The sequence below is a fragment of the Botryllus schlosseri genome, chromosome 10 (assembly GCF_051294905.1).
Source record: "Botryllus schlosseri isolate E-star chromosome 10, Bs_hap1, whole genome shotgun sequence".
In the NCBI taxonomy this organism is placed as follows: domain Eukaryota; kingdom Metazoa; phylum Chordata; class Ascidiacea; order Stolidobranchia; family Styelidae; genus Botryllus; species Botryllus schlosseri.
In genome coordinates this window covers 12,593,978-12,612,322 of record NC_137245.1, presented here as the reverse complement: position 1 = coordinate 12,612,322, position 18,345 = coordinate 12,593,978, and the positions used below count along the sequence as shown (strand labels likewise).

Below are 18,345 nucleotides of genomic sequence, written 5' to 3'. Positions count from 1 at the left end.
AAATACACCAACCCAAACTCTGTCAACAAAAGGAGTTCGTGTACCACCTAAAAATTGTGCATTGAACGCTCTCTCTTTCATGCTGGTGACGTCATATTCTGTGATACGATAGTTGATGTACAATGTTCTTTCCAATTCTCTACTAGTTGCAGAAGATTACCCCTGGCGAGTGTCAGCCGAAATTATTCGGGTTCATTTCATTATGAATATACTATTCAATTGTATATTGAAGTTCTGTACCTCCCAGAAGCTCTTCAGATTCAAATACGGATGAAAGATTCCAATTTCATATTAGGAAGGAGTTCACTGCATTGAATTTATCATAAGATGCAGTTAATGAAACGTTTTAGATGATCACAAAGAATCCAGTGACCCAGTGACCCAACTACCAACAGATAGTCCGAAAATTCGTTTCTGCATATGGAAAACTTGGAACAAACATGAGCATAAAAGTTCACTTTCTGTTCTTGATATAGTTCCTGATGATCTTGTTGATTAGCAAGGGGAGAGGTTCCACCAAGACATCAATAGAAAGATATCAGGGCAGATGAGATGAACATATTTTGGCAGACCATTGCTCGAACCTTTCGAGAAGCTGCACTAAATTGCTTACAGGCGAAAATCTTACAAAAACAATTGTGCTTTAAAATAAATGAATAACATAATATTCCAACTGATTATTTCAAATTTACAATAGGTGGTTTGCGTAAAACTGATTGAATAATTGCCACGTCATTTGGGTATCTAGCTAAATACTTATATACATGACTGGAGTTTATTTGTGTACATGATATCCGTTCTATACCTATGATAAATCTAATGTATTTTGTTTTAAAAGAGTCTTCTGTGTGTAAAAATAACAAGTAGATTGTATTTCTAAACTTTATAGTACGACTGAGCCGATTTTTTATCTAGCCATTACAGCAAAAACGGAAGATTTTTGTCAAAATAGCCTCATGGATTATCTCCAAAACAAGAGCCAATTTGACACAACCAAGGTTATAGCAGGGCTGTGGAATGGGTAAATTTTACCACCGACTCCAACTCCGACTCCGACTCCACACATTTTCAATGGACCGACTCCGACTCCTGAGTCTTCAAAAATACCGACTCCGACTCCAACCCCGACTCCAACAGTATTACCAATTTACTTCGAAAATTATATGCCACAGTGACCGTTAAATCACTATCATATAATCATTAAACATATGCAAACATATGATTACCGATGGCATGCAAAATTATTTCATGGTGTCACCGGTCAAATTATTCACTATGCATGGAAGATGCCTTTCTAAATTTCCTTCCTTTTTTCATATTTTATCAGTTTTCATAACATGGACTCTCTAATTACCTAATATGTATGAGTCATTCGAACAGGACATACATCCCATACTGTATAATTAAAATGTAAGTTAAAACAATCGAAGTGTTGCTCTTGTGTATGAGTCAGCAACTAATACAGAAACGCATCTTACCAATATTCTCATTACACACTGTACTGATTACTTGCACACACACTCTCACTACTAATAGTTGTTGTACCCTTTGATAGAACTCAATACGATCGGTTCCTAGGCTTCTATTAACATAAAAGTAAGCTAGTGTATCTGAATACAGCACTGCAATAAAACAGAGTTAACGCAGGCACAACGAACAGAAACGATCCCACACCCAACTAGTACAGGATGAACTTAACAGTCACGACGTAAAGGCAATCAGAAAACAAACAGCATCAACACCATCTAGTGGTCAAAGGTACTGAATCACCACAATCTCCCCCACTAATAAAATAAAAGTCATCTAGACTCTAGAGGATTGCCCACATCGTTCAGGCGCACGTCTGATTCTACTTGATCTTCTCAAAGGCGGAGGATCAATGACAACTTCTTGCGAAGTTTCCGACGAATCATCGTTGTTGGTAACGTCAGCCGTAGGTTCCACCAGAGACGAGTCGTTTACCGCTGACTGGTCCGGTTCGACAGCCCCGTCATCGAGTGGAGACTGCTCGGTAGAGGATGGATAAGGTGCGAGGTCCTTGACAGAGACCGTCGATTCCACCCCGGAAGGATGCCGGATCAAGGCATATTTGGAGTTAGTTTCGGGCAAATTGACTTCGATTCCGAGCGGATCACTTTTACTCCTCCTTGCGAAGTTCCTCAGCAATACGGAGCCCCCTTGGAGTATCCAATCTGCAACCGATTCCTCCATCATACTTTTACTGAAATTGAAAAATGTGTCGTGCGGGCATGAATTAGTAGTAGTACACAAAAGCGAACGGATATAGTGACGGGCATCTGGCAATACAGTTTCCCATGAACTTTCAGGTAGCTTTCGTGAAGCTAAGAGCATTTTTACCGATCTCTGGAGCATTTGATTAAAACGCTCATATTAAGAGTTTCCAGTGAGATGGTACGGTGTAGTTTTGCTCGTTGCTATGCCTTTACGGGTAAGAAACGTCGTTACTTCCTTCGATAAGAACGAATTTGAACGATCGCTGTGAACATACTCGGGCAGACCGAACAAGGAAAATAAATCAGTGAGACAATGAACAACCGTACCTGAAGTCATATCTCGGCATGGATAGGCAAATGGAAATCTGCTGTATTCGTCAACAATTACGAGCAGATACTTTCGAGATCCTTCGACAGGGCCTTTGAAATCAATACTTTATATTCTCTTCCACGGCCTATAGTCGACTTGATGAGACGGTGATGGACGTTGCATTTATAGATTTCCGAGCATATTCTGCAGTTAGCACAGATCTTTCTGACTTCATCTATAGAGAAAGGCAAGTTTTTCGCTCTAATAAAATGATGCAACCGTCGTACCCCGGGATGAGCTAGAGCAGTGGTTTTTAACCTTTTTTCCCTCAGCGCCCCCTTTCGAAAATTATCGTGCTCCACCGCCTCCCTTACCCCATATTGTAAGTACAGTCATAAAGACAGTGGGTAAGAGGGGGGCTATAACAGCACTTCGTCAGCTCCCCTAAATGATTTTCGTGCGCACCCATAAAGTGATAAACCAAACTTCCGAGGGCGTCGCCCTCAGGAACCCCAGCGCGTGAGTTCGATGGTCAGCAACGTTTATGTGGCCTGGTCGCTCTAGGCGCCAAAATTTTCTATAATGCATGAATGAATAGGTAGTAATTGCATATATATGTCGCTATAAACTTTTTATCCTCACAGCCCACATAATCAGGTTTACCAGTAGCGCTGAGTGGGCAGTGAGCTGTTGTATTGGAAAATAAAGGCCATGTAATTAATAATTGAACATATTCGGGCGTGTCCGTTGGTATAATTAATTCGTTACATGCTGTTATTTTGTTACCTCTTGTCCGCTATAGACTGAAAAGATAATGAAACGCATAAACGTGTTAAACTTAAGTAAGCACACGATTCCAAATTGGTATTTCTTCACTGGCAAATAATTATCTCTGATAGATATTATTTGTCCTGTGGGGTGCAGATTCCAACGACATGATAATTCGGCACGAGCGATTTAAGCATATATGGACAATTTGATTTATATACATCGAAGTTTACGGTCAACAGAATGGCAATCCTCTTTGGCTAAGGTTTTCTCGCTGACGATCTTTTTGACACACTTCTCGGAGTCACATATTGACCGGAACTTCATGTCTTCGTGCATCGTAGCGTGGCAATGGCCCTCGCCGAAATGCCTATTTTATTTTCTATAGTTATACGTATTCTTCCGTGGGGGAGTCGTCAAAATATGATGTGTAATTTATGTTCATTCACCGAAATAATTTAGGGCACCATTCGAGCTCACTGATTTGGGGTTTGGGTTGCAGCACTTTATGTCCTTGTAAGAGGTCAAAGTCCAGTCGGTCTTTCAAGGACTTTGGTATTGTAAATATTTCGCGCTTTAGTCGCGCTCAAGGACCATTCGACTATAATAACCATATAATAATTGTGTGTGGTATATTCAGGGTAAAAACAAGGTTGCTATAACAACAATCGGGCACGCTCTCATATACCCTGTGGTTCGAACCATCCCGGATTCACATCTGCGATTAGCAATACTGGGAACTTAATGGTATTGGAATTTGTCTTATTGCTTTGTGTAACTATAAGTAAGTCAACTGAGGATGGGATGCATATATCTGCGCACATTGATTTTAGTGATGTACCCAATTATTAATTTTAACATGAATGTATTCCAAACGAAGCAAATCATATTATATAACGTTCTTGTGAGGTTGTGAACCACAGCACCCTATAGATCAGAGGTCTCAAACTCAAATGAGCTCGCGGGCCGATTTCCTAGTTTTGATAACGCCGCGGGCCGCAGCATCAATAATGAGGATATTCAATGTATTATTTCCAGGTAGGCCTTTTTGACAGGACCTTGTAGACAGGCATTCCTTGATCATCTTAGATATATAATGTACTATTGTCATATTCACGCTTGACACGGAAAAAATCATATCAAATATTTGAATAAAATTGTCTTGTGGAGGGCACAATTTCTTTTAATTAATGAGTTATAGATATCATAGGAGAGGATGCATCAAGCACCCCTGTGATTCCAATGAGATATCTTGTTGCCCCTGACCATTTTCAACACAATTTCTGATGGTACCTACATGAAAATAAGAAAGCCCATTCACATAAAATTGCGAATAGAGGCAATACTATTTTTCAGTTAAATAAATTGGCCAAGAAAATATTCCACAGCATATAGGCCTAATTCGACAATGCATCTCGTGCACCCCGGTGTGGTGCTTTGTACCCCGATGGGGTCTACGGACCCTGGTTACGAACCGATGGAGTAGAGATGTCCAATCGGCAAAGAATTCATTGGTGTAACAGCTGCAGAGCGTAGCCTACTTATACCTTTCTCGACACCAATAAATAATAAAATGGATAAAAAAAAAAAAACAACACCCAACATGTAACCAACTATACGCCACGGGGGTCACACAATGCCAATGGTAGCCATACAGACTGGATTAGATAGCTGCTACATATCCTACGCAATGCACGCAACGATGTTTTAATATATACTATTCCCCATGACAGTTTCATAGATTGTTTCGTCCGTAGGAATACCAAGTCACCGTTCCGAGTTGCAAATCCTTCTCTGATTTTGCCGTTTGACCAAGTAATTTTTATTAACTCACCCAGTCAATTCCTAATCGAGTAATTTTACGAGAAGGTCGCACCAAACCAAATCACAATTTTCAGTCACGAATCATCAAGGGTCGTGTTTTATCATCATGAATTAGAAATGTGACGTTAGCAGATCTTCTACTGCGTAGTAGCTTTTAACAGTGATGCTGATGTGATAGTGAAGTTTTTCGAGATTTCAGTGATCTTTATAGTAGTTTTAGGGTGAACTTTAAGATCTTATATCTGAAATATGGCACTTGAATATATTGTTGAATACTTGAAATTCCAAAATGCCGTCGCGGGCCGCACAAAATGCTCTTGCGGGCCGCGTGTTTGAGACCTCTGCTATAGATAGTATCATCCTTTATGATACGATGAAGAATTATTCTGACGATTTAATTTTGTAGATGTCAAATACAAAGTTATTCTTTCCTGCACAACGCTTCAAAACTTATTTTATGTACAAGGGCTCTCACTCTGAAAAGTGATATGCAGTGCCTCCTTCCTCGATTTTCACACGCTGTGCGCTGCGGGGTATAATACCAAATTCGAAACATGATGTTGAAAATAACCCTAGCAAGCCTGAGGGCGGTGTTTTAACGGAAAATTGGCGATCTAAAAGTACGCGCGATTCGTATTACATGAATTATAATAACCCACTACATTTATGAAAACATATGTAACAATAGGCTTACCATGATTTGGAAATCTAAAAAGAAGACACTTTTTCAGAAATTTCAGACTTGCAAAACCGGAGAAGAATTCTCAAAAACCGGTGAACTTTTCCCACTTTGTGAGCGGTTGACTTAAAAAGAAAGGTCATCTTTTCGCTCAGAGCTAAAATCACCGTTTTCACTCCGAAATACCCGCCGGAGCTTCACTTCTGTGCTAATTTGCGGCATATCACTCTCAATTTGCTCTTAATCTGACCTAAATTTTCAAAAAGAGGACATAATCTCAAAAAAGAGGACAAATGGGCGTCCTCCGAGGACACTTTCAAAAAAGAGGACAAATCCTCTTAAAAGAGGACGTATGGTAAGCCTATGTAACAAACATCGTCGCGTAGGGCGACTAAAAATTCGGGATTTGAAATGTTTTGTGACATGGTAATTTGCTCTGAATACTCATTATGGTTATGTCCAACTACCACATCATCTACTGTGAAGCCATTTTTCTTCAGCCCCCCCCATATCGCCCCCTGAACGCTTCCGCCTCCTTAAAAATCGCCAGCGCCCCTTGGGGGACGCTGGAGGCGAGGTTAAGAACCACTGAGCTAGAGCTTCGTGCATCTGATAGAGAGACAAGCCTGAGTTTGGCAAAGAGCAGCATACACGAGAAAATGTATCCGGAACAACATTCTCAGCACCAGTGCGATGTTTCGAGTTTGCACACCGACAATTTAGCATTTTGATTCTACTAGCGTGAGTTCTGCTGAATATGAATGACAACGCTTTTTGATCGGTAACAAGGCGGAACTTGTTGCGGTGCAGCAAGTAACCCCATTTTCGAATAGCCTCAATAATAGCGAGGGCCTCTTTTTCAACGATATTGTATTTCGACTCACATTTGCCAAGAGTATGCGACTAAAACGCTACAGGTCTGCCTCTTTGACTTAGTATGGCGGCGATGGCCACATCGGAAGCATCACAGGAAACCTCGAAAGGTTCGTCGTCAGATATACAACTTAGGCAAGCACCTATAAGACTATTTTCAATGATTCAATAGCAGTCGAATTTATCGGTTTTCAACAGGAATTCATTGTTTCGAGTCAATGGTTTTGCTTTTTCCGAAAACGAAGGTATCCATTTTGAATAATAGGCTAACATACCTAGAGAGCGCTTTGAACTTTTTGCATTGTCAGGGATGGGCATATCCACCAAAGTTTCCAGATGGCTAGGATCATGCTGAATTTTGTTATGGGAAATGAGGTACTCCAGGAGCGACAACTTTTCAACAGAGAACACACATTTCTTTTCATTCAGCGTTAGCCCGTCAGCCTGGGCTGAAGTCATGAAAAGTTCCAACCTCTTACGGTGTTCTTTTTTTAAAAAATTTCCAGAAATAGTAACATTGTCCAGGTAAGCAATAGTTCCTTGCAAGTTGTGGTTTTGGATAAAATTGTCTATGAATCGCTGGAAAGCTGCGACGAAATTGGTATAAATTACCGTCAGCTTCGAAAGCTGTTAAAGGACGGTCTGGCGGGCAAAGCGACACCTGATGATAGGCGGTTTTCAGATCGATGGTGCTATATACTGTTCCTTTTGCGACTTCATTCACAATATGCTCGATTTTAGGTAGCGGATACGCATCCAAGGGCGTATATCTATTAATAGTTCGAGAATAGTCGATCACTAACCGCTTTTTATGGCGTTCATCTTTCGTCACCAGAACCTGAGCCCGCCACGGAGAGACCGACTTCTCTATCACATCTTCTTCCAGTAATCTTGACACCTCTTCTTGGCGTCATCGGAGCAATAATTTCGTGATTTCATAGCGATCGGATCGACATTTCTATCTACGAAGTGGAATATCTTAGGAGTCTCCGTAATCTTGGTGGCAGCGACGGAACAGTACGATTCACCGATGATCAAGTCGCTTCGAGGCCCGTTGAAATTGAAAATGACGTTCTTGTGAGTTCTCAGAAACTCCAATCCTAAGATCACATCCGCGCACAAGTTGTTTACGACTCCGAAACGTGTTTCGCTGTACTTCTGATCATGTATAGTGAATGACGAAGTAACGTTCCCCAATACTTTAGAGGTGGAATCCTCCGATCTCAGAGTAATAGCGGATTCCGGTCCGTGCAGAGTACGAAACTTTTTCAAAGGTAATGAATGAATTCGATCAATAAATATATTACTCGCACATATTGGGGGTCACCTCTGTATAGCAATGGGCTCATTTTGCAAGGACCCGATTATTTGCCGTTTTAGACATGGCAATATCGACGGTTTCGGTGAACATGTCTCTGTCATTTTGCGCACTCGCTTCGGGCGCACAAGTGAAGTCCCATGTTGGACGACACGTCATCTCCTAATTGCGATTATAGTTGGACTCAATTCTGTAAATTACGCGTATTTAAAATTTCTAGGAGTGTTTCCAATACTAAATGCAAGAAATGTGACTATAAATCATGCGAAGTTCTAAGAAAAATTTAAACTCTAATAAATCTGCTACGGAATATTCTACTTCATGGTCATATACGAAGATCTGCGCTGAATGTGTGTGGGGGGGGGTCTGGTTACGCCAATTCGTCGAAACTGATGTTTTAGTCATCATCATCAAATTTCGCGGTCAGGCTAATCAAATTTTGGTTGACCTTGTAATTTTACCTGATGTTATATTTAAATTCGAGAGTTACCTCGCAGGTCACACAAAACCTTCTAGCGCGCCACATTTGGCCTGCTGGGAACAGTTTGGCCGCCCCTGATCTTTATCGTTACTAATAACAGTGATTGATAGTACATAAAAATCATATTATAGTTATTATTAGTAATTTAAGAGATAAAGACGTTGGAGTCGGAGTCGAAGTCGGGGTCATTTTCACTAACTCCGACTCCAGCCAGTATTTCTTCCACGACTCCGACTCCGACTCCAGCCACCACGGTTTTCACGACTCCGACTCCGACTCCATCAAGCGAAAATTAGCTAAACTCCGACTCCGACTCCACCGACTCCGAATCCGACTCCACAGTCCTTGGTTATTGTCGGAATCAGTGCCCTTCAGAACCCCGAAAACCACTCTTACTTTGTCTGCTTAAACAATATGTGTTAACCAGTGTAATAATACGAATTACTGGGCAGGATTGTTAAATGCGATGCGGTATTGAAGATTGAACAAGAAAGGTCTGATTTCTAGTTTTTTTAGGCAGATTTTTTTCAAGAATTGTTGTATCAATGCATAATGGAAAAAAATTATGGTAATGAATTCCTTGTTATCATAAACATACAGCTGTGTCTTGGGTTGGGAAAATTCTGGGACGAGCGATGATTTGTCATATACCTGTATTTGCTCTTTTCTTTCTCGGTTAGTACTTTTGCTGTGTGCCGTTGCGAATAAATCATTTTTCTTTCGCTGTTGCCGTAGAAATTAGCTAGTCCTTCTTAAGTGAGCGTTTAATAATTCTTGATGATCACAAACCCATCTTTGTTGAGTTATCCTGTGAAAAAAGGGAAGTCGTTATTTTTTGTTATAGTTGCTGCCCTTGGTATTCATGAGTCATGATCTTTCGACTACTTTGGTAATTTTACACCAGGCTAATATCATTTTTTACGATTTCTGATTGGTTTTCATTTAGTTGTTCTTTTTTATTTTGGTGTCATGTTTGCTCTCATAGTTTTGATTTCTACTTTTTTGAAGTATTAAATGCATCAATTCAATTGTCCGATCATAGAAGTTCCTTCATTCATTAGAAGTCTCAATTTCTATGCATGTGTTCTATTAACTACATTGTTTAGTGACTTGAGTGTCCTTAGCTCTTGGTCCTCATTCAGGGTTGTAATCAAGTCACAAGGATCCGAGTCAAATGTCAATCAGAACTTTTTTTTATCTATTTTTGACTTGAGTGAAGTCGAGTCACCATAAATTGACGACTTCACGACTCGAATCATTATAACCATGTTCTCATTTCCTTGAAAAGTATAAACTTTTGCCACTGTAGGCCTATTTGTAACAGTTGCCTGCTATAAGTGGATTTGGTAATTGAATCTAGATCGAGTGAATAGTTACTTCTATACATTTCATTGACCATTTACAAGTCTGGTAACATACAGTTTGGCATAGTCGGACTGACATAGTGTGCGTTTCTTTAGATATTGGTGTAGGGGTGTGGCTGGAAGTTTCACTTAGGGCCCGCCCATCCTAGGGCCACCACTGGATACAAGACATTGAAAAACTCCTTTCTTCACATTCACCACAGAATGGTTTGAAGGTGACCCAGAATGGCACAATATTCTCCACCATAGTGGACCTATAACCCCAGTCACACAGCGGGGATTACATAATTGGCTTTTGCAGCGTGAATGGGACAGCGGACGGCCATAATGTACACAATAACTACGATCTACCAGGGCCGTAACTGCCGCACCCCAAACCGCCAAATAGGAGAGCTTTAAGGAGCCCACAATTATTTCGTTGGTCGGTTGTCGGAGGATATGTATTAAATTTGAAAATATTCGTCACGCTTATCGCGATTTCATGAGCCTAGAGGTATAAATTCAAATGTTATTAGTGAGAGAAAAATGAGCACATTTTTAGACGGATAGGCATATCAGCGCTGGCGTTTACTACGCATTGAACGGGACTATGACTCCAAGATAAGAGATGGGTTATACTTAACGTTTTCAAACCGGCAAACGGGCCACGACCGAACAAAGGTTAAGAACCCCCAGTAGGGGCCTCAGCTTTCCCGTGGCCACTTACTGGCCACAGATATTTTTGTGGCCGGCCACGAATATCCCGTGGCCGGCCATGAAAATGCGTTGTCTCGTGGCCGGCCACAGTGAATTTCATGGCCGGCCATAAGAATTCATCGTGGCCGGCCACGAGTTCATGGCCAGTTCGTGATTTTGGCACATCTAGTTGGATCAAAATCCGCCCTTTGCATCCAATTTGAGAATAGTCAAGTATATCTTCTTCATTTGCAATACTAACTTGCTGGTGGCAAGGTTTGTATTAGGGATGGTGTGAACGTGAGGTTCACGTTCGCGTTCTGTGTGTGAACCTCGGAAATTTAGAGGTTCGCGTTCACAACAGAACCTTGGTAGGTTCTGCACTGTGAACCTTTTTCATATATTAGAATTTTCACTTCATTATGACTTCTTTGGTTCGAATTTATTGCATTTCAACTGCGGGCCAGTCTATGGCATGGGGCTGGCAGCATAAGAAATCAACACAAAACGAGCATGCACCTTGACAATCTCAAAGATATATAGCTTTCCTTTCGTGAATGTTTATTGTTTAGTGACTCCTCTGCTGTGAGCTTGGCCCACAATCACACAACATCACGAGCGACATGTCCTATACATGTAGTCAGCGAATGATGCTTATTCAACCAATCAATGGAATTGATATCGTTTTGTGATGTAACAAATCTTGCAGGCGTACGGGGTCAATCTTGACTTCATATGTTTACTGTATGTGTATATCATTAAAACTAAATCCGTCCGAGCAAGGTGTTGGCTACAACTGTATAACTTGTGGGGTAGCCGGTATCAAGTACAAAAACCTGTTTTACACTCTGCTCAATATCAATGAAGCAATAGTCAGACGCCGACTACATTGTCCGGTCTGACCAATACCGTTAAGGCGTAAGCTTATATTCTCTGGCAAGTACTCGTCGAAATTGTTGGCAAAGCGACGGATGATATTCATTCTATGGAAGCATTATATCATTTGATTGCCTCAGTTGATACATTTAGCGACGTTCAAAACGTCAATATTTACTTCAGCATTGTGGCATTATGTGGCCGGAGTCGTCGCTAGGTATCGTGTACATTAATATCGGCTATCCCTACATTGAAAGATAGGCTTGGAATTAGCAGTATGACGTCACGTGACGTCATGAGGTTCACGTTCGCGTTCGCACAGAACCTTTCAAAAAGGTTCGCGTTCACACGAACCTGAACCTTTCAGAGGTTCACACCATCCCTAGTTTGTATATAGACGACTTCCACTATATTATCGCACGTAGCTAAGTTAAATTACCACTTTATTGAGTAGTTTAGGGATGGGTTCAAAATTTGCACGGCTTTACACGTGTTACCTTCTCTGTTCGCTGTAGAAATGAATTTAATTCCCACTGACTATTGCAAAAGTACTCTGGGACGGTGCGTTGTATACTAACACCGAAACATACGTTCCTTGAACTTTCTAGAATCTAGATAAATATTTGATAGAGTAATGTATGAGCGTACTGCGTACATCTTATTGCTCGGTCAGACAAACGTCTTTATATTAAAACTGGTGTCCCAACAGCTTCCACGCCAGGCGGTCAACGCAATGGGATTGCATGGAAAGATAAAACCGTGGTGCGGACTCGATAGCCTTGCAGTTTCTTCGCATCTCCATCGCCCAAGCCCATTAGTGATGCAAGCGTAGATAATCTGACTCCCTGCCCCTCTTTCGTTTTCTACATAAAGAAACCGTCATATTTTGCTACAAAAAGTTTGTTTATTCCGTTACCAATTTCACAAAATCTGAAGCAATTGAAGATATGATTACAATCATTCACAATTCATATACAAGTATATAGTTGCATGAATGCAATGTGTCCAGTACATGCTTTTCACAGAAAACACATAGGGGCACGAGAGATCAGATGCACTTTACACGGCGATAAGTATTTGCACTGCATTCAAATGTCAAATTATAATGAACGATTGGGAATTGTCTGTGTCATCAAGATTGTTCCCTGAATTGCACATTAATTGTTCCCTGCATCAACCACAAATATATCATGCCTATTGGTCAATTCGCAGGCTTGGCATGGGCAATTTTTCATCGATCGATGGCGCTGCATTTGATGTCGCATTGATCGATGATGCTGCATTAGATGACGCAGAGTATCTGGAGTTATCTATTATTATAACAGTAATTTAATTATATAGCAGGTACATTTACGTCCTATGCCCACCACATCGGTTAGCAGCTTGATCTAACAATGACATGCGATACAAAACGATCCTTGCACCCAAGTAATCAAGTATCCTCTGGCATACACGGCATCGTTAGTGACTGCGAAATGGCTCTCATTCGTACATTATTTGTTTCAACCTTGAAGAACGGCACCTAGGTGGATATACAATATACATACAAATTATATAGGATCGGAAACGTGACCAAAATCAAATTTCTGGCAACAAATCCCCGCATTTTACCAATATTACCGGTAGGTTAGGCTACATCGTTGCCTTTATTCTACATATACAGCACATCTGCAGTGTGTCAAGTTCACGTGCTGCTACAGCATAGAAATATTCATAGATTCATCGACACAATTTTCATCGTGCAAATGAGTGCAAGCTCCATTGATGATGAGGATCTCGAACGTCGTATGTATTGTATAGCAGTACGATAATCAAATATGTATATAACCGTATGTCGCGGACTCATCATAGACCTGATACAGAAAGGAAGGATTGTATCAGCCTGGGATTATCCATTTCACAGCTATTCAGCTATACGAAAGATAACAAACTATGGAATTGTTTGCAACTACATGTCCTATACCAGTGGTTCTCAACCGCCGGTCCGCGGACCGGTACCGGTCCGCGACAACTTTCCTGCCGGTCCGCCAGGCATTTTACAATTTTATACCTTAATTTCAAGATGCAGTATGTTGAAGGCTTGTCCATTCATGAAATAAATAAAACATCAAAATTTGAACTGATTGAGAACTTCGTGAGGTAACAGTAGGTCTGGAAACATTTGACTTGAAGTTCAAGCCGTGTCATTTGACGACAAGCGAGCGAAAAGTACGAGATGACTCGCTAAAATGCGCAGTTTGCACGATGATTCGTTTTCCATTCATTCATTTTCTGCAGTAGCCCAGGCCCTATCGTAACTGCCGCATCACAAACCCCCAATTGAAAGGGCATAGCTTGAAGGGGACCCAAAGTAATTTCTTGAATGAACATAAATTATAGAGTGTTTTAGTTGAAACTTCATCCAACTCTTTAAAATTTTCTTTCGCGCCTTGTCCGATTTTATGGCACTAATGCCTTGATTATTGGGTGATCTTCCGCCAAGAAATAGGCTAAGCATGATTTATAAGATTAGGCATTTTCGGAGTCAGCCATTGCCGCGCCACGACGCACCAACACGTGATGAAGTTTAGGCTAACATAGGACTGCGTTAAAACCTTGGCCGAAAGCAACTCCCCTTTGTAAGTCAAATTGCCCAAAGGCACCTAAATGACTGGAACCGAATTTCGCTGTCCTGGCAATCGGTACCCCACAGGAGAAACGCCATCCCACAGATAAAAGTTATTTTCCAGTGAAGATATGGCAATTTGAAATCGTGTGCGTTTTTTAGCTTAGTACGCGTGGGCGATTTCAATTCACTATATAACAGTCTAGGCTAGGTCATGAATTAATGACATGCAACGAAGTAATTATTTTACTAGTCCATCACGAATATGTTTAATTTGATTACATGCCCTAAATTTTCCAACACGACACCTCACTCAGCTCTATCGGAGAATCTGATATTTCCGAGAGGATAAAAAAAAATTATAGCAATATGTATGCAATTACCAATATTATTGATTGATTCGGTTATGAATTATAAAAAATTTCTCCGCTTCGCGCGATTAGGCCATGTAAACTCTCTGCTGCACTGAGTAGAATGGATGTGTTCACAAGTACTGGTAAAAGCATCCAGCTAACTGTGGGGGGCCCTAAGTCCAACGTTTTTCGGGAAGTTGACTGACGACGTGCCTTTTCGGCACTGGCTTTGTGTATGGCCAATTGGCCATTGGCCAGGTATAGCTGTTGCCAGGAGTTTTCGTGCGGCGCATTGTATTCGTATAGTAGCCAGAGTAGCCTACGTCTGGCGGTAGTGGGCATTGAACATTCAGCAAGGTAGCACGACAAGATGCTTGGTTCGACTCCGAAACACTGCTTCTCTCAATATTGTCGAAGAGAAGAATATTGTTCGAGTTGGCCTGGTCGGTTAAATCCACGGCATACGGCGCGAAAGAGTGTAAACGACTCTCGACGATAGCACGTTTATCTGGGAATCGCAATTTCACCTCGACTCAGCAGACTCACTACTTTAAAATCACATGGATGCCTTCATCAACATATAATTAATTACGATCAAGCCCCTAAAAATGTCACTTTCTAGCACCATATGCTTGCAAAAAACGGCTTCATACTTTACATTTTGGGTTGATATCGATTTCTGAAAGTCCACCGGTCCGCCAAATATTTTTTGAAATTTTACCGGTCCGCGAGGTGAAAAAGGTTGAGAACCACTGTCCTATACCGTTGGAAAGACATATCACATCGGGGGAAGCACCGGCCACAGCGAGCTGCGAGCTGCTCCGTGGCCGGCCACAGAATGTTATGTGAATTTCACAGCTTTTCTGGAACTTGAAAGAGTATTTTCCACATATTCTTGGTTCTTTGATTCCCTAATTGTTTCGTTCGGGTACTTTGATTACGGTATTTAGTATTGAAAACAAGAAAACAGGTAAAATGACCGCATATTGACCGATCCAGTATCTCGATGAAACAGATTATGCATTCAAGGAGGTATATAGTCGAGTCTACTTATGCGTAAATCGAAAAATATCTGCAGTGAATTAAGACAAATTTCCAGTGCAGTATTGTATTATTCATAAATTCATCAGGACAATCCATGAAAGATTTTAAACTGCCCCTACATCCTTAAACTACATGATCAAATATATATGTATTATTTATTCGAATCGCCGACTCATAAACGATAAACATGGTTGAAAAATGAAGGACATTATCATCATCATATTGTTTAATCGTAGGTTTGCATATTTACAAAATAAAACTAACTATACAATCGATTGCAACTGCACAATGCACATCTAAAGGTTGAAAATCAATATCAGAACGGGGGAAGCACCGGCCACAGCGAGCTCTGATCTGTTCTGTGGCCGGCCACAGAATGTCATGTGAATCTCACAGCTTTTGGGGAACTTATAGAGATTTTCTGACAGATATCTGGTATACTTTGTTTTTTTCCAATTCTATGCAGTTGCATACGATTAGCTGTGACGAGTGTCAGCCGAATATTTAGGTCTATTTCTATAAGAAAGATACAAATCAACACTTACAAGTTATCAGTTTTGATAATGTCTTCATCGCTTCTAGCTTTCTATACCATTATTTCCTGTTTCATTTAGCAGATATCCCCCTTTTTAATGCATTCTTTAGATCATTTTTTGTGTTTTTAATTGATATATAGAGACTGTTCCAGATCGTTTCATTATCTTCCTATCGTTTCATTGTATCGCTATTCTTCTGGTATTTCGGGTGAAAATGCATATAAACTGAGCTAAACTCTCGCTCTCACCTAGTTCTATTTACTGTACGCCCATAATAGAACATAATTGATCACGCATTTGACCACGATTCGGCCACATACAGTACTTATCATCGATAGTAACTTGATATATTGCAGCCGGCCATGAAATTTGGCTCTGGCCGGCCATGAAATTTAGTCATGGCCGGCCATGAGAATGAGTTTGACATGGCCGGCCATGGAAATTTCATGGCCGGCCATACTGAAATGTCATGGCCGGCCATGAAAATCACCATGGCCGGCCACAGAATAGCACTTTTCATGGCCGGCCACGGAATATCTGTGGCCGGCCACGAAATTATCCGTGGCCAGTAAGTGGCCACGGGAATGCTGAAAGTCCGTCTCAGAACCCCTGCACTAGATTCTGCGCAGATAATAGATTCACTAACAATTTAAATCTCGATATCTATCTTGATTATATAGGTTATATAAAATAATAACAAAAAATGCGGTAACAGCTTTTGTACGATCATTTCTATGAATAAAATAACACGAAGAAATAATATTGTTATCTTCCAGAGAATGCTTTAGCCTTGATCCAACGCATAAACGACGATGCATTCCGAAAAACAGCGGACAAAGTCCTCGAAGACTTCGTCGACTGTGGCCTCCGCAAACCTGATTTCCAAGTACATCCCCAGATGAGAATGGTCACTAGGTCAGAATATTTTACAGGCAAATATGAAAAGATAGATGACATAGAAGTCGAAATAAAGAGAAACTGGTTGTGGGGGCGAAAAAAAGAAGTTGTGAAAAATCAATTTAGAAAAGAGTTTGGATTCCTCCGACGAAAAGCTGACGAGAATAACTTTATCACGCTACAAGAAATTTTGCAACAAAATATTGAGGAGAAAGGTCGTATCACCGCCATAGTTGCGTCTGCGGGATCGGGGAAAACCACGCTCATGCGCAGAATCGCTAACATAACTTTAGGCCATTCACTGGCAAATACAGAAGCCATGGCAGTCCCATCAGCGCTGAAATACAAATTGATACACTACATAGATATAAAAGACGTGCAAGATAAGGGATTGATCAAACCATCTAAATTTCTCTTCGGCCGCCTCTTTTGTCATGGAATCGACGAGGATCATTCATATCAGTGGTTGCTGGAAAACCAATCAAAAGCAGTTTTATTTTTCGACGGCTTGGATCAAGCCATGTGGAAAATCAATAACAATGGCGGTGAGAAAATAAATCCTTATACCCCAGCCGATGTAGCAACGATCATGTACAATATTCTCTCACGTAATATACTCGCGGATACAAAGATCTTCATCGCTTCCCGAGAATATCAAGTCTCAGATTTACCCATGGAAGCGCGACCTGCAGACATCATTACTCTTTCCGGCCTGACGTTAGATGACGCGCAGAAGCTTTTCGAGTGTCTGATAGGTGAGGATGGGGGTGAGACGTGGAAGAGGATGGATAAGATGTCACCAAGGCTGCTCAATTTAATTTCCGTTCCTGTTTTTCTGATCTTAACCGCAATTATAATGAGTAACGATCGGACCCTACCCACTCCAAATACAGTCACTGAACTCTACAAATTAATTATACTTAATTTAGGCGGAATAACAAATTTTAGAAAACTTGATGACATCGACAAAATCATAAAAAATTTGAAAGCGATGGCCTATCGTGGTATGGAGGAAGGGAGAGTCGTATTCTATGACAATGATTTGAGGATGTTTGGAATTTCAAAAGACGAAGTTCAAAATCTCATGATGAAGGTTCCTGGAAATAAACTCCTTAGTTGCAATCCATTGGAAGGCGATTTCATGTTTTTGTTCTGTAATCAATGTCTGCAGGAATTCCTCGCTGCGTGCTTTATAGCTGAAATGACGCTAACAAAGTTTATGAGCTTCAACACTGAGCACCTGCACAAGGAGCGATGGTCGGTCGTCCACAGATTCGTGTGGGGCATCATTTTCGGCGGCAAGACGGATGATATTCACAGAGGTGAGTCTCATCGGATAATATAGTTTTTCGTGATGTACTTTTCTAGAAAGTTATCGTATTTCCGTTACGTTCAGGACTTTGATAATCGTAAAACGCATATTTGTGTATGTCTAAGGGGATTTATGGTGCTCATATACTAAGGTCTTATGTACCAGACCGCAGGGAGCTACAGTTAAATATGTGATA

The 18,345-nt window shown here is 40.9% G+C and overlaps 1 protein-coding gene across 1 annotated transcript in view; it reads left to right on the top strand.

Annotated features, from left to right (window-relative positions):
* The window catches only part of LOC145448206 (uncharacterized), a 56,615-nt gene that overhangs the window by 34,049 nt on the left and 4,221 nt on the right, over nt 1–18,345 (top strand). Inside the window, exon 13 of the mRNA XM_080326558.1 lies at nt 16,717–18,159. Coding sequence (XP_080182684.1) covers nt 16,717–18,159 — 1,443 coding nt within the window. The remainder of the gene's footprint in view (nt 1–16,716; nt 18,160–18,345) is intronic.